Raw genomic sequence first — 26,444 nt, 5'->3', positions numbered from 1 at the left:
GTGCACAAAATTACCTACGTGGGATGAATAAAGCTAAAAAAAAGATAAAATAAAGGCAAAAACAGAGAAAAAAAGGAAAAATAATGAAGAAAAAATGTAAAAGCCATCTGAATAAGTTATACCCCCTTCTGGTCCCGCCGACTTCCTGTCATGCCCAAATAAGGTCTACCCACTTCTTTTCTGTTTATTGGGGGTTTATTTTATTAACAACAAATATGTAGTTTATACATAGAATATGACTGTGTTTATACATTTTGATGATTAAAGTAGGATGAAAAGTTATTAGAACCTAGTACGGTTTTAAATACTTATTAGTGTCTTTTTTAACGACATTTATTAAAATTACGTTCTTATAATATAGGATTTCGACACCATTCATCATTTGCTTTCCTTTTCGCTTCTTCCACTACCGCTTTTACCAACCTTTTCTTCACTTTATACCTTTCATACGCATCACCAATCTTATCTTGCAGCCACTCCTCAAAGGGACGTCTCTTCTCTGTCACAGCCTCTGAGATCTTATCATTCCACCGTTCACTTCCTTTCCTAATACCTGGTGTTGAAAGATAGGAGTGAACATTGAGGAAAGGAGAAAAGTGTTCTGGAAAGAAGTGAAAAGAGTAAGAAAGAGCGAGTCTGGAAAAAAAGAGAATGTTACAGATAAGGACGGTAGATTGCTTGTTAGTGGTAGTGCAGTCAGGACGAGATGGTGAGTATTTTGAGGAGTTGCTAAATATGGAGGATGGGAGAGAAGTGAGAGTCGAGGCGATCGGTGGTATGGGAGAATACCAGTGTCGGTTGATTTAAATGTGAAGCCTGTGGAAGCATGGGAGGTGCAAGAGGCAGTGAAAGAAATTAAAGTGGGGAGGGCACCTGGGTTGGATGGTTGTAATGCTGAATGCTTGAAAAAAGGTGGCACAGCTATGATTGACTGGTTAGTACGCTTGTTGAATGTATGCTTTTTAAGTGGTGTGGTTCCTGTTGACTGGTGTAGTGCATGTGTGGTGTCATTGTATAAGGGTAAAGGTGATACGTAAGAATGTAGCAAGTCGAGAGGTATCAGTTTGTTGTCTGTGCCGGGTAACCTGTATGGAAGAGTCTTGATTAATAGAGTGAGAGAAAGAACGAATGAGGTGGTGATGGAGGAGCAGAGTGGTTTCAGGAAAGGAAGAGGATGTTGTGGATCAGGTGTTTGCAGTACGACAGGTTTGTGAGAAATATTTTGCAAAAGGTAAGGATGTTTATTTGGCTCTCATGGACTTGGAAAAGGCGTAAGACAGAGTTGATAGAGAGGCGTTGTGGCAAGTGATAGTAATGTATGGATTGGGTGGAAAGTTGTTAGAAGCATTGAAGAGCTTTTGTGTGAACAGCAGAGCATTTGTAAGAGTAGGGAGTGAGACAAGTGAGTGGTTCCCTGTGTTGACTCGTGTGAGACAGGGGTGTGTGATGTCACCATGGCTGTTCAATGTGTACATGGATGGTGTGGTGAGAGAGGTGAATGCAAGAGTATTTGGCAGAGGTGTAGAGATGATGGACAGCAGTGGAACAGTGTGGCAGGTAAGTCAGTTGTTGTTTGCAGATGACACAGCGCTTGTGGCTCATACTGAGGAAACATTGAGAAGGCTGGTGATGGAGTTTGGAAGAGTATGTGATAGGCGTATGTGATAAGTTATGTGTGAATGTTGGGAAGAGTAAGGTGATGGAGTGGGCATTGCATTAGAAATAAGGTTGCATGGATAGGTGCTGGAAGAAGTTGAAAGCTTTAGGTACTTGGGTTGTGATGTGGCTGCAGTTTGTGGAATGGAGTGCGAGGTATTGCACAGAGTGAATCAAGGAAGCAAGGTTTTGAGTGCTCTGAGGAGAATGATGAGCAAGAGTATGAATGTTAAGAGGGGACTGTATGAGAGTGTGATCGTGCCGACTGTTTTGTATGGTTCAGAGACTTGGAGCCTGAACGTAGATTTCAGAAGGAAATTAAATGTTTTTGAGATGAAGTGTTTGATGAGTATGTTAGGAGTGACAAGATTGTATAGATTGTGGAATGAAATTGTAAGAGACAGAACTGGAGTAGTAGTGGAACTGAGCAAGCGTGTGGATAAGAGGTTGGTTTGGACACATGGAGAGGATGGCTGAATGTTGAAGAGGATCTACAGAGCAGAAGTAAATGAAAGGAGGAAAAGAGGAAGGCCGCAATTGACGTAGATGGTGTTATGAGTGCACTGCAGGAAAGAGGTCTTAATGTAGTGGAAGCTACAGCTCTTGTTGGTGATAGGAATGAGTGGGGAGGTGTTGTGAAAGGAGAGTGGGATGTTTGGACGTGTTCTAAGGGATGGGCAGGGCACCTGTATGATGCGGCAGGGGTAAACCAGTGAAAGCTGTCGGGCCCTGCTGTTGAACAGAAGAGAGTGTTGTGTCACCCTGACCCGAGTGACACGGCTGCTTTCTTGTGTCCCGTTTCATCTAGAGGGACGAAAGCATGACCAACTGGGGTGCCGAGTTGCTTAATTTGTTTGTTTGGGCATTTGGGTTAGCCATGAATATTTTTGTGTGTTTTTTGCTGATTTTCCTTTTTTGTTTTTTTGGTTTTGTATATGTGTTTGTCTTGCTGTCTGTCACCCCTCTCAAGGGATATGACCAAGGTAGATAGATAGATAGATAGATAGATAGATAGATATTTTATCTATCCCCGTGGGGAAATTCACATTTCCAGCAGTATCCTTGTGTTAAAAAATAAAAGAAAATATATAGAATAGAAAAATACCCAATATAATGTGTTAATAAAGAGCATTTAAATAGTGTTCCGAAAAATGGACACTGTAATAAAAATAGGGTAATATGCAAATGTGGGGTTGGGGTTTAATGTGGGCTTTCACTCCCCCGTGTGGAGTTACAGAGCCTCATGGCATGAGGGGTAAATGATCTCCTCAGTCGGTCCGTGGAACAAGACCGTGTCAGCAGTCTGTCGCTGAAGCTGCTTTTCTGCCTGGAGATCATGCTGTGTAGTGGTTGTAATTGTCCCTGATTGACAGTAACTTGTTCAGTGCCCGTCTCTCAGGTACAGTTGTCAGGCTGTCCAGCTCTGTGCTCACAACAGAGCCTGCCTTCCTCACCAGTTTTTTAAGACGAGAGGCATCTTTCTTCTTCATGCTGCTTCCCCAACACACTGCCGCATGGAAGAGGGCTTTTGCCACAACAGTGTGATAGAACATCTGCAGGAGCTTTTTGCAGATGTTGAAAGACGCCAGCCTTCTGAAGAAGTACAGTCGGCTTTGTCCTTTTCTGCACAGAGCTTCTGTGTTGGCAGTTCAGCCCATTTTATAGTCCAGCTGCACACCCAGGTATTTGTAGGCCTGGACAAACTTTGCACATTCTCCTTTGATGGTTACAGGTTCCAAGTGAGGTCTAGTCCTCCTGCAGTCCACCACCATCTCCCTGGTCTTGGTGATGTTCAAGTGCAGGTGGTTAGCGTCGCTCTATTGGACAAAGACCTGGATCAATTTCCTGCACTCCTCCTCCTGCCCACTTCTGATACATCCCACAATAGCAGTGTCATCAGCAAACCTCTGCACGTGGCAGGACTCAGAGTTGTACTGAAGGTCCGACGTATACAGGGTGAACAGGACCGGAGAGAGCAAGGTCCCCTGTGGCGTTCCCGTGCTCTTTTTCTCCAACTTTCTCGTGTACTGCTCCTTCGCTTCCCGGAGCTGGACTCTGCGCCCCCTCTGCACTCGCTTTAGCTCCTGATGATCGCCGTCTTTAAATGCCCTCTTCTTCTGGTTCAGAAGGCACTTGATGTCGCCCGTGATCCAGGGCTTGTTGTTGGCATAGCAGCGTACAGTTCTTACAGGATGAACAGTGTCCATACAGAAGTTGATGTAGTCAGTAGTACAGTTTGCCAGCTCCTCAATGTCCCCCCAGTCCGTAGATCCAAAGCAGTCTCTCAGAGCCTGCTCTGCTTCAGTAGACCATTTCCTGAATGAGCGTGTGGTTGTTGGTAGCCTCCTCACTTTTGGTTTGTAGTGAGGTTGAAGCAGAATGAGGTTGTGGTCTGCTTTTCACAGTGCAGGCAGTAGAGTAGCACTGTATTCGTCCTTAATGTTTGCATACAGCAGGTTGATAGTCATATTACCCCCGGTGTTGCAGTCCACATACTGGAAGAAAGCAGGCAGTGTTGTATCCAGATTCACGTGATTGAAGTCCCCAGAGATTAACAGCATGGCCTCGGGGTGTTGTGTTTGTACTTTAGCAACAGCAGAGTGGATGATGTCACACGCTACTTCCGCGACAGCACGCGGTGGAATGTACACAATGACAGCAATGGCGTGTCCAAACTCTCTGGGCAAGTAATAGCAACACAAACTTACGGCCAAATGTTCGACGTCCCTGCAGCAGATGAAAATCTTTGTGTTTACATGCCCAGGATTACACCACCTGTCCTACACCTATAGTGAGTCTGCCTCCTCTCTGCTTTTCACAGGGATTTGTGTCTCTGTCTGCCCTAACTGCGATGAAGAAGTAGCTCCACATTAGCGTCCGGGATGCCACCACATTCAGTGAAACACAGCAGACTGCACTCCTTGTGTGTTTTGATGTTTTACACCAGCAGTCAGTTCGTCAGTCTTATTTGGTAGGAAGTTCACATTTCCCATAATTACGGACGGTATCGAAGGCTTATATCGCCACTTTGCCGCTAGCCGTTAGCCTTTACCTTAACTTCGGCTCTGCTGCCACGATAGGGCCAACTCACCTCGTCAGGTAAATGAGCACTACAATTCTTCAAGATAAACGCATTTCTGTGCGTTAAAACCCATAACCATAGGATAAAAAGTAATCCAAAGAGTAGATGTCAAACGTGACGAAAACACCGAAGATAGAAGCAAACAATAAAAACAATAAATCACAAAAAGAGAGAAATAACACAGAGCTGCTGGAAAGGCTGCCATTCACGATGGCGCCAACTAGCAATTACTAACTTAATACTACAAAAGTACTGCAGATATAAAACAAGAATTCTACTATTGCAATACAATAAAAATAATATATAATTACTGAGAAAATACTACTATGGAAATTTAAAAAAAAATACTGAAGAAATACTACCAAAATACTATAAAAGTAAAACTTCAGTAATACTACAAAAAAACTACAGGGCTTGTGTAGGCGCAGAATGTGAGGTACGTCATAATGGCGTAGACGTAGATAAAGCATTTACAAAAAGAAAAGAAAAACAAAGAAGCATACACTTGTCCAAAAATCCAACTCTGGAAATACGCCCCCAAAAACTTTTCAAAATACAACTATAGCAATACTTCAAAACTAAAATAAAGTGCTCCAAACAAGGACCTCATACATTTTTTTAACTAAAAAAAAAAAATCAATTTTTACCTTTTATATACTCAACAAATATAAAGTAAACAACACGGATTTCTCTAACAAAAAAATTATATTGACCAATCACAAAACGGAAGAAGGAAACCGGCCTTCAAATGGTTGGAGAATCTGCTGCCACTTTCAAGAGTTGGCTCATAAAGCCGTTTTGATCCCGAACGATACATCAATACCCCGGAAGCAAACATAATAGACTAAACGTGTAATGGAGATCGAGGGAAAGAAACGGTCGTTTCCAATCAATGTCATTTTTCTTTAGTCAAACGACTAAGAGTAGGATTTAGTTTCATTCGGTCTTTTACGTTTCCTATGCCCGCTCATATGCTCTAACAGCGGACCGGACCAGGTAACAATTGACTGCTTTATTTAAATGAACATTTTTTGATGCGTTTATGGAAGTTTTTATTTTCAAATTCCTAATAACAATATACATAGGTGTAATCAGCTGGTTTTGGGGAGTCCGCGAGCACTTCTAAAAATAATAGCATTTTAAAAACTCTTCCTTAAAAAAGGACCGGATAGTCCTAAATTTGTATATCATATTTTAGCTAGCACAGTGTAAACCAAGGGTGGGCAACTATTTGAAATAAAGGGCTGCATTGGGTTAGAAAATTTGACCAATGTGCCGATCCTGGACACAGATCCAATATTTTTATTTATGAATAAATAAACATGTGCGTTTATATTTCTTTTTAAATCGATTAGTTTCACCAAATTGGTTTCGAAAGAATCTCAATAAAAGCCATAATATATATAAGGTCCCTGTTTTTAGCACTTAATTTGATATTTAGTTTTTTAGAATTAATGTTGTTGTATTTTGCTCTCAGATTTCTGTGTTATTTCTGTATGAATTTTGTAGTATTACTGTATATTTATTCATCTAGACTTTCTGCAGTAGTATTTTGGTCAGATTTCCATAGTAGCATTTATGTAGTATTTCTGTACTAGTATCTTTGTAGTATATTGGTAAGATTTTTCTCGTATTACTCGAGTAGTAATTCTGTCATTTTTGTCTAATGTCTGTTCCAATATTTATGAAGTCGTATTTTTGTGTTATGGTTTTACTGCAGAGGGTTTTTTTTTTTAGTATTTCAGTAGCATTTTTTTGTGTTTCAATAGTAATAGTTTTGAAATATTTCCATGATATTTCCTTGGTATTATTGTAGTATTTCCATTGATGTATTTCTGTAGTATTTATTTAGTATATTGGTAATATGACTCATGTTGAATTTTTGTAGTATTTCTGCTGTAATATTTCTGTAGTCATATCTTTTGTTTTAATTTTACAGTAGTATTTGTCTCGTATTTTCAGTTGAGTTTTTCTCCGTTTTAGAAAGAAAGTAAAATTATATACTAGGTCTCTGATATTAAGCACTAAATTTGAAGTTTTGTAGTATTTTTGCATTGGTGTTTTCATTTTAGACACACAAAGGATAATGGGGAATAAATTGGCCCCCAAAAACATTTTTTTGAGTAGTAGTCTATCTACTATTTTATATATATATATATATACATATATATATATTGTATACAGTGGGACTTCGCGGTTCGACGTTCGCGGATTCAGAGCTTCGCGGTCTGTAATGGTTTTGAAAAAAAAAAGAAAATATATATATATATATATATATATATATATATATTTTTTTTTTTGGAAGGGGCGTAGCTAATTTGCAGATTTTCACTTTTTGCGGGAATCCCCCTCAGCCGAGGATCCTAGTCTTTAAAATGGAGGCACTTCACACACTGGTCCGGACTCGTACTCGTTTCACGGTGTTGTGCCCAAATCCGACTCCCGTAGAGAATCCTCCCCCCTTGCGTGAACGCGCATTCTGCTGCGCTTCCGACAAAAGCGATCGTATTCTATATAATACGCTTATTAAAACCATAAAGCGAGCTAAATAAAATAATTGGGCAATCGTAGTCTATATAACGCGTTTATTTAAACAATAAAGCAATCATATTCTACAAAATGCGTTTGTTAACGCGGATGAAAAAGTCACCAACGTCACGTCTCCCGCTCGGGCCGCGATGGCTCCGGCCGACGGACAGGGCCGCGGGGGAAAGGAGTAGGGGGGACCTGTGGGGTTAGGGGGCGGTGAAGCGGAAGCTGCACCAAAACTGCGCGCCGGTGTTGTGTCCAAATCCGACTCCCGTACAAAATCCTCCCCACCTCACGTGAGGGGGGGAGGATTCTGCGCTTCCGATAGGCCGGCCTCCGCGCGGAGCGCCCGACCCGCTCAGCTTGTCGCGGTGTCGTGCGTATCGCGTCGAAAGTACCCGCGCTGCGGGTTAGGGGCTTGCTCGCGAATATTAAGGATAATCACTGCAGATAATGAGATGAGATTTTTTTTTCTTTTTCTTTTTGAAGGTGCGCCGCTACTTCGCGGATTTTCACTTATCGCGGATGGTTTTGGTCCCCATTAACCGCGATAACCGAGGTCTTACTGTATATGAGTGCTTTCAATCAATTGAAATATTTTTATTGCGATTAATCTTATAAACATCACAGTTAACTTATAACTTAACTATATTTTGCTATTTCTCCCACTTAAAAATCATGAAGAGGTCTGAAATTTTCATTGTAGGTGCATGTCCACTGTGAGACAGAAAAAAATCCAGAAATCACAATGCATGATTTTTTAACAATTTGTGTGATACAGCTGCAAATAAGTATTTGAACACCTGTGTATCATTTAGAATTCTGGCTCTGAAAGACTTGTTAGTCCTTTCATTAGAAGAACACCTGCACTCCATGTATCATTCTGAATCCGATGCACCTTTTCGAGGTCATAATCTGCATAAAGAGACCTGTCCACCCTTTACATTCAGTAAGACTTTAACTTGTAAGATGGTGAAGACCAAAGAGCTGTCCACAGATATCATAGACAAAATTGTACACCTCCACAAGGCTGGAAAGGGCTACGGAGCAATTGCCAAGCAGCTTGGTGAAAAAAGGTCCACTGTTGGAGCAATCATTAGAAAATGGAAGAAGCCAAACATGACCGTCAATCTCAATCGGACTGGAGCCCCATGCAAGATATCACCTCGTGGGTTTCAATGATTCTAAGAAAGGTGAGGAATCAGCCCGGAAGTACAATGACCTGAAAAGAGCTGAGACCACTGTTTCCAAGGTTACTGTAGGAAATGCACTAAGACGTCATGATTTGAAATTATGCATGGCACAAAAGATTTCCCTGCTTAAACCAGCACATGCCAAGGCCCGTCTGAAGTTTGCATATGACCATTTGGATCATCTAGAGGAGTCATGGGAGAACGTTTTGTGGTCATATGAGACCAAAATAGAACCTTTGGGTCATAATTCCACTATGCGTGTTTGGAGGAAGAAGAATGAAGAGTACAATGCAAAGAACACTATCCCCACTGTGAAGCATGGGGTAGTAGCATTGGGGGTGTTTTTTTGCACATGGGACAGGATTAGCACACTGCATTAAGGAGAGGATGACTGGGGCCATGTATTGTGAGATTTTGGGGAAAAAACGCCTTCCCTCAATCAGAGCATTTAACAAGGGTCATGGCTGGGTCTTCCATCACGATAAATGAAATGAAATGAAATGATTTGCATTTATATAGCGCTTTTCAAGTCAATGACTTCCCAAAGCGCTTTACAATGTGCTCCACATTTCCCAATAGCGGCCTTGCAGCCATGTAAGGCGCTAACCTGCTTATTGGGGGTATTAGGGGTTCAGTGTCTTACCCAAGGACACTTCGACATGTAACACAGACGAGCCGGGATTCGAACTGGGATCCCTTGATCCCAAGACGAGCGCTCTACCTCCTGAGCTACTGCCGCCCCGAAAAAGACCGAAGCACACAGCTAGGAAAACCAAGGAGCTGCTCTGTAAGAAGCATATCAAGGTTCTAGCATAGCATAGCAAGTCTCCATACCTAAATCCAATCAAATCTTTCAAGGGAGCTCAAACTCAGTGTTTCTCAGCGACAGCCCAAAACTCCTGCAGTGTGTGCAAACCTGGTGAAAAACAACAGGAAACGTTTGACCTCTGTAATGGCAATCAAAGGCTACTGTACCATATATTAACATTCATTTTCTCAGGTGTTCAAATACTTATTTGCAGCTATATCACACAAACAAATGGTTAAAAAAAGCATGCATTGTGATTTGATTTTTTCTGTTTAGTTTATCCCTCTTACAGTGGACATGCACCTACAATCAAAAATTCAGACCCCTCCATGATTTCTCTGTGGGAGAAATAGCAAAATAGCAGGGTGTTCAAATACTTATTTTCTTCATGAGCAATCAGAAGTGGGTTATACGGCACCAGGCAAAAAAAAGGCAAGGCAAAGTGGTTTGCAAGACCTGTGTGCAGGACTTTAATAGGCTTGTGTAAGAGCGCAAAGAAAAGCAAATCACCAGCGGGTGTTCTCTGGATTTTTATCTTGTAATTGTCTGAGGCGCCGTCGTAAGGGAAAGCTAACAGCTAGGCTAACAATTTTTAAGCCGCCACTGACGAACGTGACTCGTCCTCAACGCAAGGTCCATTACCCATGTAACGAACGTTTTGGAACTACTACTTGTGAAAAATCTTTACATTTGTGACTCGTGTAGTTAACCATCCGCTCTGTAAATCGCTTTCTAACACCTAAAGTAGTAGCCCTCCAATTTTGTTGTGGTTTTGTATAATGACAATAAAGACCATTTATTCAAGTACAACTGTTTTTATTTGTAGGTAGTTGTTATTTTGTAACAGTCGTATATTCTGTGTATAGCCCTTATTCACAGGAGTCTCAAAGGGATGCACAGACCACAGATTATTGCTAACCACAGACTATTATTACACCAACCCAAGCCCCACAATGCTTTGCGATATATGTGATTTTAATTGTTTTCTATAAAAAGCCGCATCCTTCAAAACAATTTGAAATAACACAAAATTGCTAGATTAAATCAATTCGTGTCTCAATTTTTCAAGTGCTACCAACGCTTTTGTACTACAAAATACTACTCAACAACTACAACTAAATAGCAAATAGAGTGCTTAAAAACAGGAACCTCATATAAGATTTTGCTTTTACCTTAAAAAGAATTAAAAAAAATAGAAATATAACAAAAATACGACTACAATAATACTATTTCAACATACTACAGAAATATTACTCAAGAAATACTTCAAAAAAACGAATACATTAATATTACAAAAATATTAAAGACCGCTGACAAAAATGGTACTCTGGAAATACTACAAAAAATCTACAAAATACTACTAAAATACTGCTTTGGAAATACATCAAAAATTATTCTACAGAAATACTGCAAAAATAACACTACATACTACTATAATACAAACACTTCTAGAGAATTACTACAGCAATACTACTACAGAAGTATTGCAACAGGAATACTGCAAAAATACAACAGCGATACGACAAAAATTCTACAAATAACGTTTCGACTATTAGTGAGCATGACACTGTTCAATCTGTAGTGACTGCTGTCTCTGAAGGTGAGGTTAGCCACATTGATCAACCCGAGTTTGCACCACACCGCACTATACGGCTGGGTCGTGTTATATGACCAGTCAACAGGCTTCTTCACACTATGGCTAGACAGGATGTTACCAGACACCTACAGTGCAATTAGACGATGTGTAACACAATGGCTTTTGGGGCATGAATTTTTTTTCTCTTTCCTCTTTACGATTCTTCTGAAATAACTTGGTTTTGGAGTTTTTGGTGCTCACTTATTTCGTATATATGCCTTGGGTGAATGGTAATGGCTATATTTTAACAACTTCATATTTACAAACTATGCTAATGGGTTGATGTTGATGAGTTATGCTCATGGTTTCATGCTGAAAAGTGATGCTAACGGCTAAATGCTAACTGCTTCATGCTAAAAACATTTAGTAAGGGCTATATTTTAACGAATTTATATTTACAAATTATGCTAATGGCTCTTGTTGATGAGTTATGCTAACATATACATGCTAAAAAGTGATGCTAACGGCTAAATGCTAACTTCTTCATGCTAAAAATTTTTGGTAATGGCTATATTTTAACGACTTCATATTTACAAATTATGCTAATGGACTCATGTTGATGAGTTATGCTAACGGATACATGCTAAAAACAGATGCTAACAGCTTAATGCTAGCTTCCTCATGCTAAAAATCTTTGGTAATGGCTATATTTTAACAACTTCATATCTACAAACTATGCTAATGGGTACATGTTGATTATATTTTACTCTGCTCAGTCCCCCCACTCCCCCACAGAACCAAGTAAAAAAATGACAAACATCTCTGAGTTAAAAACTTTGTGCTAACTCATAATGCTAACAACTCAACGCTACCGGTTCTCTACCAACATTTGCCAGATCAATCACAACTCTTACAATTGCCGCGGGAATTGTCTAGTTTCAAAATAAACTCATCACAGAAACATCATGGTCAGTCTGAAACAAGATACCTGAAAACTATAAAGCCGGCGTAACTCGCCCAAGTTATATAATATTCCACTCGTGAAAAAATTCCCCGCAAACATGTTCTGCTTGTATTTAGTTTTTCAGTGGATCCAACAGTGGAAAATATTTACTCCAAAACACTGACTATCATTGTTGTAATCCGTCTGTTTGGCCCCAATATTCTCCTTTAATTATAAAAATAAACTCCCATTTAAAAAAAACAGACTCGTCAGATGACTTTAGGTTTAGCCGTTATTCTCTGGCCTTTTGTTTGACACCATTATTGGGCAATCACAAGCTTTTTTATGCCTGTGACAACCTATGAGGGCCTGGTAGAAAAAGAGTCATGACCAATTTGGCTTCAAAGATCTTCAGCCAATAGTGACCGGTTCAAATGTGGATTGATACATTGTAAGCCAATGATACAAAGATTGATAGATACTTTATTCATCCCCGCAGGGAAATTCACATTTCCAGCAGTATCCTCATGTTAAAAAAATAAATAAAGCACGAGATATGGAATACAAAAATACCCAATATAACAAGTAGAATAAAGATCATTTAAATAATGTTCCAAAAAATAGACACTCATAAAAATAAAGCAAAATATGCGAATGTGAGGGTGGGCTTCTACTCCCCCGGGTGGAGTTAAAGAGCCTCATGGCATGAGGGAGAAATGATCCTCTCAGTCTATCCGTGGAACAAGACATGACAGTAATGTCACTGAAGCTGCTCTTCTTTCTTGAGACTATGCCGTGTAGTATTTAACCTATTTTGAGCCAGGGCATGTTTTTTTACATTGGAAAAATTTTGCGGGACGCCACTAACCAAAAATGTTATAAAATGACACTGAATAGTATGTTTAATTACAATATAATTTTTATACCCTTAGTTTTTACGGCACAGACAATTACATAATATTTGTAGAAAATGATCCATAAATGTTTTACACCCTCACTTCCATATAACATACGGTGCACTAGTGTGTTGCGGCACAGTGGTTTAAAATCACTGATCTATAAAACGTGTGGTGCTCCAGGCAAAGCGGGTTTAAGAAAAGAAAAAGATATTGCCCTTTCAATCAATTTGTTTTGGTCAAGATAATCGATTAAATCCAAACTGCAAACATAGTATTAAAATAATTGATTTTGAAGTCCAGAAATGAAGAGACATTTAATTAAGTAACAAATAAACAGGCATTTTAGTGCAGCACAACAAAAATAAATAATATGTAGTTTCTGGCAGGCTATGAAATAATTCCTGGTCCTCTATTGCTACAGAATCTCTTCCCCATTCCTGTTTTCAAAGACTGCGACGGCTTGTGTCAACAATGTCCTTTTATTCATTTATGTGATTCGATTCTCCTTTGTCATGTAAATAAATGCAGTGTGTTAGTATCAAACACATGCATTATTTTTTTGTGTGTCTACCATTTTCTCTCTAGACTGATCAATCATTACCCGTATCAACAAACTGAAAAATCAATCATTTAAAGCTAAAATTAAAAAATGTTTAGAGTATTGCTTCCTTCATTTTAAATGCTAGAGACAATATGAGACTATGTAGAATTAATTCAAGTGGGAAACTGGGAGCACTCCCTGCTGGCCTGATCGGTAACCATCGAAATAGATTCTGAATTAAATAAACATAATGTAAAGCAATTTACACATCCATGATTATAGTTTGTACATTAGGGTACAAACGTAGACAGAAGGATGAAGTACTGAAAACAAAGCTAAATATTTGGGGTTTTCATTTTTTAATGATCCTGCCCTCCTGAGAACATAGAACCAGGATTCATTCCCGAAGCCAAACTGACTGTAACATGCCTGCCATGAATGAAACTGCCATTGGCGATAGAGTTGAGAAGAAACGCTTAATATGGATCTCTGTTTTCACTTAGGGGAATAAATGGCCTTCTTGGACAATCCAGCTATAATTTTGGCTCATATCAGACAATCACACGTGACCAGTGATGATACAGGAATGTGTGAAATGGTGCTAATTGACCAGGATGTGGATCTGGAGAAATGCCATCTGGCTCGGATACCTGCAAGCAGCTATGAATCAACAATTGGAAACTCTTTAAATGAGGGTTATGGCACCATGACAGACACTCACACTTGTGACCTGTCCCAGTCAATGGACATCACCTCGAGCTGGGACTTTGGCATTCGTCGACGCTCCAATACAGGTAGGTTTACCTTAGGGCCAATGTTCCCTCTAAGCTTCCACAGGTCTGAGCAATTACGTCTGTGAGCGTCACTTGGAGCAATGGTGAGCAACATATTCCTGCGTGTGGCAACCAAATCATTATCAAACATGTCCAAAACCCGAGATTAAATCAAGTTACATTTTGCTGAGATTTTGGAAGTGGTACCTTTATTTTTATACCTATAAATGAATTGGTTAAATGTATTACCGGAAAAGTTACACGGCCCACAAACATGTTTAAAAAAAATAAAAAATAAAATAAGGTCCCTCTAAGGACTTCATTTTCACTGAATGTACCCTTGTGTAAATTGACTTTAGGTTTAGCCGTTATTCTCTGACCTTTTGTTTGACACCATTATTGGGCAATCACAAGCTTTTTTTTTGCCTGTGACAACCTATGAGGGCCTGGTAGAAAAAGAGCCATGACCATGTCGCAGCAGAGCGTGTGCCAAATGACTCATCCACAGAACTTGTAATTCCCTGGCCGTCTTCTATCCAAGTAATAACCAGGCCCGGCCCCTGCTTAGCTTCCTGAGATCAGGTGCCCTTAAAATGACTTTTACATGAGATTTCAATTTTTTTTTTTAAGTATTTTTTTTTTACATTATACTAACAAGTGGCCTGAGTTAGTTGGTCGCACAATACAGAACTGTATTTAATCACACTTTTCTAGTGTAAGAAGTCTTACCAAAAAGATCGACTTGAGATATTTGCAAATTATTTAAATGAAAAAACAGATTGTTCATGTAACTTATTATCCACAAAAGGAGAATTTTTCATGTAAATGTGAACAGTAAGACCCCTGTGATATTTGACAACACAACAGATAAAAAAATGTCAACTGGTTTTAAAACCTTGGTTGAGCAGGGAAAAACATGTTTAACACACTGCACAAAGGCAGAAACTTAGTGAAAGTGTGTTCAAGGTGCATCCACCACCTCATCTGCAGGGAAGAGCTCCTCCATTACCCCCACCCTGCCCTACTGTCTCTTGTATATTGACCCCAAAAATGCCATGATTAAAACACACAACCCAAGTTGTTTTTATCAGCATGCACTGCATTTCTGGCCGAATTTTCTAGGGAAGAAATCTTGGAGGAAACATTGGGGCTTAGGCTTATTTGCGTTAATGTGTAAAACGACAACCATAAATCCTACCTATCATTCTTTGAAGGCTTTTTGTGAATAATTTGGGACAAATTATAATTACTTTGAGTAGTGCCTTAATGTGATCCCAGATTTTTTTTTCTCCTTTTTTATGCATAACCATATCCAATCTTTCTTTGCCCCGACAAATTTAGTTTAGAAATCTCTAATCAAATATTTATCTATGTTTTGCAGAGGATCCCAGCAAAACACATGATCTATATATTGAAATAGTTACAGATCTAAGAAAATTTTTTTTAAAAAACAATTTTAGATTTAACACACTAAAGGAAAGTCGAACAACAAAACGAAATTCCTAAAAATGCAAAACGATAAAGTATAAATTAAAACATTAAATTCAGTGCTATAAATAAACGATAACAGACAAAAAATTAACTAGACACCGGTCTAATTAAAAACAACACAAAAAAATAAGTAAAGCAAGTGATAAGCAATCAAATTAAAATGTGTCCAAATTTGACTAATTTTGGCCGCTTTTTATACATACAATACTTTTTTGTCTTCCGGAAAAAAAAATCAATTAATACCCAACACTTATAGAGCCGCAGCACGGCGGCGCAGTGGTTAGTGCGTGTGCGGCAGAGTTCTAAGGTCTTGGGACCCCCCTGTGTGGGTTCAAATCCAGCCCTCAGACTTCCTGTGTGGTGTTTGTATGTTCTCCCCGTGCTTGCGTAGGTTTCCTCCGGGCACTCCGGTTTCCTCCCACATTCCAAAGACATGCATTTCAGGTGGATTGGCCCGTCCAAATTGTCCCTAAGTGTGAATAAGTGAGCGAGTTGTCTGTCCCTGTGTGCCCTGCGATTGGCTGGCAACCAGTTCAGGGTGTCTCCTGCCCACTGCCCGATGATTGCTGGGATGGGCTTCAGCACCCCCGCGACCCTACTGAGGATAAGCGGTGCAGCTAATGAGATGAGACTTATAGAGCCATTTTCGTGTTTGTGAACAAGTGTGACGTAGCCAAGATGCGCATGCATTGTTAAAGCAGAATGGCAGAATTCATGTTCGTTTGTCGTAGCCCATTGACAATAAATAGACAGGAACAGCTCAAAATAGCATAAATTATGTTCGAGCTGCAAGATAGCGACTTTGTTATCAAAGTCAACCAAAAAACATATTTTTATCTGTGCTGGATTTCTTCCTTCAAAGGTACTGGAAAAATTGTCCTTGAAAATGCCTGAAAAGTGTTTGAATTTGACCATGAAAAAGGTGTACAAACATTGAAAGCATGAATAGCTCAGAAAGGCTTGACCATCTTGGACAAAAGACATGTCGTAAGTAAGACAATACTTTATGACTACTGGGTGTTACTACTTTCCCCATACCTTACCACCGTTGAGCCCTCATTAAGGTGTAGCAGTATGCCCAATTTAAATCCTTTTGCTGTTTCTTTAAGTTGCAAACGTATCCGTTTTTTTTTTGTTATGCCTATATGTGTCCTTCATCTAAAATTATTCGGATTTGATTTTAGTTCTGTTAAGACCCAAACTTTAAAATGTCAAAACATCATGAACATCCCAGGAACATTCTGAACAGCTTATGTAAAATTTTAATATGTATTTCACAGTAATTATTCAATATAAAAATGCCAGACTGCATGTGATTATTTGACCGCACCTTTGCGAACAATTGATCTAACAGAAATCGAGTTGTGAAATGATCAGGGTGATTCATGGGAGAAAATTGTGGATACATGATTGCAGGAAATGTTTGGCTTGATATTGTCTTCAGTACAGTGTATGCCAGTTGTGGGCAAACTGTCCTTGAGGTTTCAAGTTTTCTCCAAAATAAATAGGTGTTTTGAATTTAAAAAACAACGACTGATGATTGATTACTGGGCAAAAATACATGACATATTATATGTTAATTTTAATTTTTTTGCCACTCCCGGGCTGCGCGACGGAGCGAGTTAGGCGGACGCGGCGTCACATGGCGGCGGGCGTGATCATCCGACGACCCCAGTAGCGCGGCGCGACGACAGACGGCCGTCGACCCTAGCACGGCGCGCCGTTCTCGTTTCCCGGTGCGCAGTTTCGGTGCGGCTTCCGCTTCACCGCCCACTGCCCGGAGATGGCTGGGATGGGCTCCAGCCCTCCGCGACCCTAATAAGGATAAGTGGTGCAGATAATGGGATGAGATTTAAAAAAAAATATATATATTTTTTTTTTGAAGGGGCGTCACTACTTCAGATTTTCACTTTTAGCGGGTGGTTTTGGTACCCATTAACCGAGTCTAAAAGAATTTTTTGGGGAAGGTGCGCCGCTACTCCGCGGATTTTCACGTATCGCGGGTAGTTTTGGACCCCATTAACCGCGATAACCGAGGTCTTACTGTATTCTTAAACAGCAACTCGCACATTTGAAAGCGCTCTGAATAAAATGTAGTTGTATAATAAAAAGAAAACAATACAATCTGACCTCTCTGGCTTTCCCTGATGCAAAATAATCAATAATATCGTGATAAGCATTCTGATCCCCTATTTCGTGACTAATGCTGATTACAGCAAGGCCAGTCACCTCCATTTTACACAGTTCTGAAACTTCGCAGCCTGTATTTTCAAATGTTTTGAATAATTTGCGTAATTTGGAAGACAGAAGCCGCCAACTAATTATTTTATTTATATAGTAGTAATACAGTAAATCCTCCCTATGCATAACACACAACCCCCCGGCTGTTCATTTTGAGAGCGCCAGTCAGTCCTCCACGCCGCCCCTTGCCTTTGCATTTCCATGCTTTGCACAGCCTGAGTGTCAGTCTCCCTGCACACTTTCGCAGCAGGGGTGTCAAAGCTGCAACGAAGGAGGCGCCCGTTTGACAAGCGGCAAATTCATATGTTGTTAGATAAACCAGAACTGCCTTGTGGCGCACATGTATTCTTCCTCTTCTTATATTATTATTATTCCCTTTTTTTTTTTTTTTTTTTTTTTTTTTTTTTAACGTTTTTTTTTTCAATTGAAGTTCCCATGCCACCGGAAGTTCTGCCCACCGGAGCCCGTGCCTAAAACCGTCACTGCATGTATCCCAGGCCCTCGGTCGTATCAGACATTGCTCCATTTAGCGGTCAAACATTACACATTCGACCTCAAAATGATCACTTCCGTTGTATTTGGCTTCGAATTTACATTATCTATTTTGGAGAAGAGAACCCTACAAAACATTCAGGACTGTGGCCTTTGAGGCCTAAGTTTGTCCGATCCTGGTGTATGCTGCCGTGGTGCAATAATGAGTGGTATTTAAGTCAAATATGCTTTTGGGGGGGGCGGTATGTTTTTTTATTTCCCAGTTTTGTTTTTGTTTTTTTTTCCTATGCATGGTCAAATGGACTATGGTTTGTGAATTGAAAGTTACCCTTAATGTCGATTTTTTTTTTTTTTTTTTTTTTTTTTTTTGGGGGGGGGGGGGGGGGTTTTGGGCTTTACGTTTGGTAGAAAAAAAAGGTCAAAATGTGTGTTTCTGATCTGAAAATTGCAATCCTTTCAAACTGGATTTAAGAATTGATATGTTGTGGCTGTCTTATTAGGGCTCCAACAAGATAGCCATGAGAAACCTGGGGCTGCTGGTAAGATTACAGGGACAGTCAAATTTACTGTGTTTGACGATTCGTTCTGTTATATTTTCCATTTTTTTGGTATGTTGAATTTGAACAGTCTTTACCAACGGATTTGTATTTGTTTTGTATAATCTGACTTGAATTCCATATCTGTTCTCTTTTTTTCCAGCCCAAAGACTTGAACGACTGAGAAAAGAGCGTCAAAACCAAATCAAATGTAAAAATATTCAATGGAAGGAAAGATCATCCTCTCAATCAGGTAGTTTATGATCATTTCTGATATAAAAATGCAAATCTTAGGGATTGAGACAAAAATTTCACAAGTTTTTAAAAGTAATCTAATTGTGAATATTTCTTAAAAGTGGCAATTTTAATGTTATTTGCTTTTTCCCTCCCCAATCTTTTTTTCTTTTAACCGAAAAACAATTAATTTCAATAAACCTTGTCACATTGCAGGTAGTATACAAGGGCCAGATAAGGCATTTTTTTTCTTTGCTGTGATAGTAAATGGTAAAATTAAAATTACAATCTCATGTATTGTTGTAAAGCTATACCATACCTTTGCCACACAAGTTTGATTTCAACATAAACAATGTGTTATAATTTCAGTTAAAATTAAAAGAATAACAAATTAGATCTGTGACTTTAATATTTCAACCTGATCTACTTTTAAATGTTGGAAGAAACATGACATTTACAAAAAAAACTTGGCAATTTAAAGCCGGTTAAATAAATCGCACACAAGTGTAAGAAAATACACTTTAAATAGCTTGTATAATGTAGCATTTTCCAAATTGCCAATTGGAAAAATGCTTTAACTTCTTTATTGTATTCATAGCAAACTGGAAATGTGGGACTGTCACTAGAGCAAATCCAACGAGCAAATATCAAACGGTTTACATCCGACCCACTTTTCCAATCTGTTTTAGCAAGGGAGCACAACAACTCTTTGACCAAAAGTATGGCCAGAAGAAAATCTACAGCGTCATCTGAAATAAAGCATTTGTTTTCATATGTTCAGCCAACATGAGGTTGCTGTTGTTTTGAAACTCAGACAGCAAGGTCTTATCACAGTAAGGTTGTTGGCCTTTTATTTATTGTGCAAAACTAAATGCAGCCCTTAGGTAAGCTTGCATGCCCTTCACATGTTGTTAACCGGTTGAGGCAGTTTCTAGGTTGGCTTCTTTTGGCTGATACAGCAGGTGGAGTGGGTAAGTCATCTGACATTCAGTTATCGTCTCAAAGGGGACACTCCGGTGGATTGGTGAGCGGTGCCCGAATGGCCATGTGCACTAAAGATAGGTTGATATCCCGGTTTAATTGGCTAGGTATCACAAACTTCTTGAGCAGGCTGACTACAGTGTGATTAGTCCCCGCTTCACTTAAGTTGATTTCCTGCATAAATTTTGCCGTTAAATTAGTTCTCTGGTCAAACTTGACCCGAGCAGGCAATCTGAGTCTCAAGGACATGTAGTACATCAGCAGGCCTGCAGTGGTTAGCGGAGTGTCATTTGAAGCGGATAAGCATTCTAGCATTTGGTGATGGCGGAACCACAGTGAGGAAGTATTAAGCAACTGACGATAAATACTACCCAATCAATTTCATGGTCAAACCACATGACCATGACGCCATGTTGTTGTAATGTTTGAGTTTAATGGTTAGAACTGGCAGTAGGGATGTCATGAATATGACATATTCGTCTAATCATTAATATTTTTCATATTCGCAAATATTTTACACATTCACTTTTACGGTCTTTTATTCTTTCCACCCCATGTTGTGACCACCTTTGACTGAATTGTCGAGATTGTGTAGCGACACACACGCGAAAGCAAACAACATCTGCACTCTGTTTTGTGGTCATCATGATGGCGCAACATTTAGTTTCAAATTCACACACCTCTTTAGTATTCTGGAAACATTTTGGGTTTGTACCGAGAGACCTCGGTTAGCCCCAAAATACAGAAGAAGTGGTCTGTAAACTGTCTCAAGAAAGTGCCAGTGAAAGATCTAATACACCTAATCCCATTCACCCGGTACTATTCACGGATCTAGTTTTCTAAGGAAGAATGGTAAACAATCCAGGGGTTGCAGCTTGTCAATTGGATATATGTGGAGGTTGTGCATGCGGCACGACATTCAAACAAGGCAGTATAACTTTGTGTACACTAACTGATTGGAATACACGATACATAGCTACTGAAATTCTGCCGTTCAATACGGTGGACAAACCAACGTTCAGAGACATTCTGTACAAGTTTGATAATTTGTACGACCTGCTATGCAAAACAAATTTACATTTACAAGTTTATTTTCAAATTGAGGTAATGTTAACAAAGCTTAAGATGTAAAATAGTTTTTCTTTTAACAGTTTCTCTTAGCAACTGTATGTTTACAAAGTTGCATACCTTGTTTTACTGTTAACCAGTTTTTGTTTTTAAAGCCTAAGAACTTGAAGACTTTTGTCTGCTGCTGTTAGCTCTATTTACTTTAAATCTGCTGATTCAGATTCAGATATAGTTTGTCATTCTTGTACACGTGTATACAGAACGAAATGTCGATACATCTAACCCGCACAGTTTCGTTGAATGTACAGCTATGAATAAAATGTTGTATTGATTTGGGAGTATTGAACTACTAATAATATACTAAATAATTATAGCTATGTATAGTATTATACAGTAGTGCAAAGAGTGCAAGAAGAGCAGCTAATCAGATGTGCAAAATGGGCAGTCAGATAAACAGGTCACCATACAATAACACTGGAGTGCATAGGAGAACAGATGTGCAAAAAGGAGTGGCTAGGTATAAGAGAGCTGCCAGTAGTGCAAAAAAAAAAAACCCAAAACAAACAGATGTACAGATTAGCAGCTGTGTAGGCTTACTATGTGTGTGATTGACCATTTAACAGTCTAATGGCCAGGGGGACAAAGCTGTTGCAGAATCTGGTGGTCCTGCACCGCACACCGCAGTACCTCTTCCCAGAGGCTAGCAGAGTGAACAGTCCATGATTGGGGTGAGAGGGGTCCCTAATGTTCTTGGCTCGGAATAGGCAGCGCATTTGGCCAATGTCCTGAATGGAGGGGAGAGAAATCCCGATGATTTTCTCTGCTGTCCTCATCACCCTCCTCACACTACCCCAGTCGGAAGCACTGCAGCCTCCACACCACACAGAGATACAGCTAGTCAGGATGCTCTCTATAGTGCACCTCTAGAATGTGATAAGGGTGGGTGGGGGCAGGTGGGCTCTCCTCATCCTCCACAGGAAGTACAGGCGCTGCTGTGCCCTCTTCAACAGTGATGCGGTGTTCACGGACCAGGTGAGTTTGTCTGTGATGTGCAGCCCTAGGAACTTGGTGCTGCTGACAACCTCCACAGCCTTGTTGTGATGAGAAGTGGGGCATGGTTGGGCTGGTTTTTCCTGGAGTCTATAATGATCTCTTTAGTTTTGTCAACATTCAGGACCAGGCTGTTGACTCTGCACCAGCCCACCAACTGCTACACCTCTCCGTAGGCCAGGTCGTTGTCGTCCCTGATGAGGCCCACCACTGTTGTGTCGTCCGCAAACTTCACGATGTGGTTTGTGGCTGACCTAGGGGCGCAGTCGTGTGTCATCAGGGTGAACGGCAGGGGGCTCAGGATGATGGTGTTGAATGCTGAACTGAACTGAAGTCAAGTCAAGTCATTTTTATTTGTATAGCCCTAAATCACGAAAAGTCTCAAAGGGCTTCACAGATTATTACACTATATTACACAAACTATTTTTCAGCCGACAAGAAGAGTAGGTTATTCATATGCAATGGAGTAGAAGTGAGTTTTAAGTTTAGATTTAAACATTTCCACTGAGGTTGCTGATCGGATCTCAGGGGGAAGAGCATTCCACAGCACCGGTGCCCGGATGGAGAACGCTCTTGAACCAGCAGAACACTTCTTTGCTCTCTTCACTAGAAGACCGGCACTCTCAGATCGTAGGCTTCGGACCGGGACATAGTGGCAGATCAGATCTGAAAGATAAGAGGGAGCAAGTCCATGTATGATTTTGTACAATACCAAGAGAACCTTGAAGTCACATCTTTGGCTAACTGGGAGCCAATGCAGGTTAGCCAAAATCGGTGTTATGTGATCCTACTTCTTTTCCTAGTTAAAAGCCTCGCTGCGGCATTTTACTAGCTGAAGACACTTGATTCTAGACTTCGGGAGACCGGAGAGTAGCGCATTACAGTAATCGAGATGGGAGGTAACAAATGCATGAATTATAGTTTCCGCATCAGACTGAGACAGTATTGAACGGATTTTAGCAATGTTACGAAGATGGAAGAAAGCTGTTCTAGTAATTTTCTTTACATGCATTTCAAAGGATAGATCAGGGTCAAATATGACACCTAAATTCTTAACTGAGTCACTCTGTGTGATGTGACATTTGTCAAAGTTCACAGTAGTTTTTGAGAATAAGTCACGCACGGCATTTAGATGGACCAATGACTAACATTTCGGTCTTTTCAGAGTTAAGACGCAAGATCAGGAACAGCATCCGCACATGGGTGTTCTCCTCTAGGTGGTTTTTTTTTTTAAGAGTTCATAATTTCTTTTTTTCAAATGTTGTCTGTTAGATGTTGACTTTGTTTGGTTATGAAGACATGTCAAAATAAATAATTGGAATGTTATTTTGTGATGTTTTATTTTGAAAATTCTCCAGAACACTATTTTAATGGGCTTAAAGTGCTATCTAGTGCATTTAATAGGTGGGTAGGTACTTCTATCGATTGAAGAAGTTTCAATTCTTCAAAAGTAAAAAATGGTAAGGGGGGTGTTTGCTGCGGAAGTGGCGGTTGGGGTGGCACTAGTAATACACCGGGGAGCTTAGGGGGGGGGGCCAGCCTGCAAAAGTTTGGGTACCATTGCTTTAGACCAATGGTTCCCAAACCTTCGCAATTTATTTTTTATTGATAACAACATAATAAAAATCTTTTACGAGATTAGAATAGTCACTCCAGGATAAACACACAATGAAGGCTTAAAAGAGATAAAATGAGATACAAAGAATGTTGGCAAAATTATGCCTTACCTTAGATACTGGGGAGGGAAAATATTGTGAGAAAATTCATAGTTGCATTCTAACAATATTTGAGCACCCCGAAACAATACTGCAAATTGTACTTTTGAGACTGATGAAAATGAATACCCAGTCAGTCAGGCCATACTACATTGAATAATATGTACGTTACTATAACATCATTATTAAGCCAAGGTGATTCGTTTTTTTTCGGCTTTTCTTGCATTCTTTTGGGTGATTTTTTTTCCAAAGTTATTGTTATTTTCACTACTACTATTTTCAACTTTTTTTTACTTTCTCTCAAGTGGAAGATCTTGGATACTTTTTTGAAAAACGGAATTTTAAAGACAGAGAATCACCCGCATCTGTGAAATCTACCCTGTCGCTTCGGCTCGAGCAATGTCCTCAGCAGCTCAACAACCCATTCAATGAATACTCTAAATTTGATGGCAAGGTAAGTTGCACACTATTTTTGCAAGTCATCTCATGTTTATTTGAAACTCCTTAAACACAAGGAGTCTCATAGGGCTGCACAGACCACAGATTATTGCAAACTACAGACTATTATTACACCATTCCCTGATCTAAAACTTACATGAGGGCTGGAAAAACTCAAAAACCTCAACATGAAGAAATCTTGAAGGGACTGCACATGAGGTAATCCCCTTTCCAGAATGACCAGGCTGCAACACATGATGCAATAACGAACAATATACAGATATTGTCAACATGAAATATAAGTCATTTATAAGATCTATAATATAAGTGTTTTAAGCCTAGACTTAAACAGTTCCACCTTGGTTGCAGATCGAATTTCAGGGGGCAGAGCACTCCACAGCACCGGGCCTGAATTGAGAACGCTCGCGAACCTAAAGATCTCTCTTGGCTATCGAAATCACTACTACAGCAGCATTTTCGGAGCGAAGGCTCCGGACTGGAACTCGGGGAAATTAAACCTGAAAGATATGAGGGAGCAAGTTCATACCAACACCAAAATCACATCTAAAGCCAACAGGGAGCCAATGTAGGTTAGCTAAAATCGGGGTGATGTAATCAGGGACAGACAACTCTCTCTCTCTTGCTCTCTCTCTCTTTCACACAAAGGTTATTTGGCCAGTCCAGATTGTCCCTGACACGCATGTTTTTGGAATATGGGAGAAAACTGGAGTGCCCGGAGGAAACCCACGCAAGCACGGGGAGGACATTCAAACCTCGCACATGAAGGCTTGTAGCTGGATTTGACCCCATGACTTCAGAACTGTGCTGCGGACGCTCTAACCACTCATGCGCCGTGCCACCGATTCTGAATTAAATTAATATAATTTAACGCTACACTTTTACTCTGCACTCCGTTTAAGACTAATTGGACTGGAGGGCTGAATTAGAAAAGCTGGACTGAGCTTTGCTGAGGAGCCTACAGAAGAGAACTGCTCAAGAATTGATGAATGATGAGAGCAAATATGATTTTTTTGGGGTTGATGGAAAGCGTCCCACATGAGCTTTCCCCAAGTTTGGCTCAGAGAGGAATCACACACACACACACACAATGGCTACCAGCTCATTTATTGAAAAAAAACAAAAAAAAAACAGGCATTAAAAACAACGCCTTTGATTGGCTTAAACGAGGTGACATGAATACATGAAACAAATCTGATTGGTTTAGACTGTAATCACATGTTTCAATGAAGCAAATATTGCTGGTTGCTCGATGGCGTGCAAGAATAATTAATGAGCAGTAAGAAAAGTGAAAATTTTAACACCAAAGTACAATCCGTCACTGTGGAGTCAAGGGAGCTCGACTTCCTCGGCAGGCCTTCCATGTAGGACAAGGTCAAGTCTGACATAACAGTCATAGCTATGGGAGTAAACCCAGACAGAAAATCTGGAATGGGGCTCCTAAGGCAGCTGGAATTACTACATGTCGCCCTTTTGGCAGCTCCTGCGGCCAACATGGTGCAAATGTAGTGCCCTGCATTCCTTTGGACCACACCAGTAAGGGGGAGAAGGGAAGTCTGGAGTCTGGGCTGCCCTGAGTCTCCATACACCATGCCCAGTTTCTGTGCTCTGAAGAGGCCACTTCGGTGCTGCCTGCAAACAGCAAAAATCAACACACAGTTACGAGTGATAAGTCAAATCCAGTTGGCGTGAGAATATGGAAGCTACGGGTTTGCCTTTGTCGGTGGGAGGACTTTTTGACCGATTGGTCAGTTACCGCTAGCCTCAAGCTGGGCAGCCCTCGGTTAGTAGGGTTCCGCCCAGCTGCAGTGTAGAGCACTTGTTCCTGCTTGGGGATTTCAATGCCAGGGTAGAGGGAGATCATGGCTCTTGGCCTGTCTGCCTACGACGCTTCGGTGTTGGTAAAATGAACGAGAATAGACAGAGACCGCTAGAACTGTGTTCTTACCGCAAGCTGTGCATTACCAACACGTTTTTCAACACAAAACCCCACCATTGCGTGTCCTGGGGTCACCCTAGGTCTCTCCACTGGCACCAGCTGGACCTGACCATCACAAGAAGGGCCCAGATGAAGAGCGTACTCACCACACGCAGCTTTCACACTGCGATACAGACCACACCTTGGTTTGCTGCAAAGTACGCGTTATGTCAAAGAAGTTCCGCTACCCATAACGTACAGC

General features: G+C 40.3%; 1 protein-coding gene across 1 annotated transcript in view; it reads left to right on the top strand.

Moving 5' to 3' along the window:
• The first annotated feature begins 5,534 nt into the window (after positions 1-5,534).
• mapkap1 (MAPK associated protein 1) overlaps positions 5,535-26,444 on the top strand; it is a 36,460-nt gene continuing 15,550 nt past the window's right edge. The window contains exons 1-4 of the mRNA XM_088355988.1: positions 5,535-5,734; positions 13,731-14,021; positions 18,924-19,013; positions 24,114-24,262. Coding sequence (XP_088212114.1) covers positions 13,739-14,021; positions 18,924-19,013; positions 24,114-24,262 — 522 coding nt within the window. The 5' untranslated portion in view covers positions 5,535-5,734; positions 13,731-13,738. The remainder of the gene's footprint in view (positions 5,735-13,730; positions 14,022-18,923; positions 19,014-24,113; positions 24,263-26,444) is intronic.

This window comes from Urocampus carinirostris, chromosome 16, assembly GCF_059441175.1.
Source record: "Urocampus carinirostris isolate Australia breed hairy pipefish chromosome 16, RoL_Ucar_1.0, whole genome shotgun sequence".
Lineage (NCBI taxonomy): Eukaryota > Metazoa > Chordata > Actinopteri > Syngnathiformes > Syngnathidae > Urocampus > Urocampus carinirostris.
Note: the sequence above shows the minus strand (reverse complement) of the source record. Positions and strands in the feature narration are given on the sequence as shown.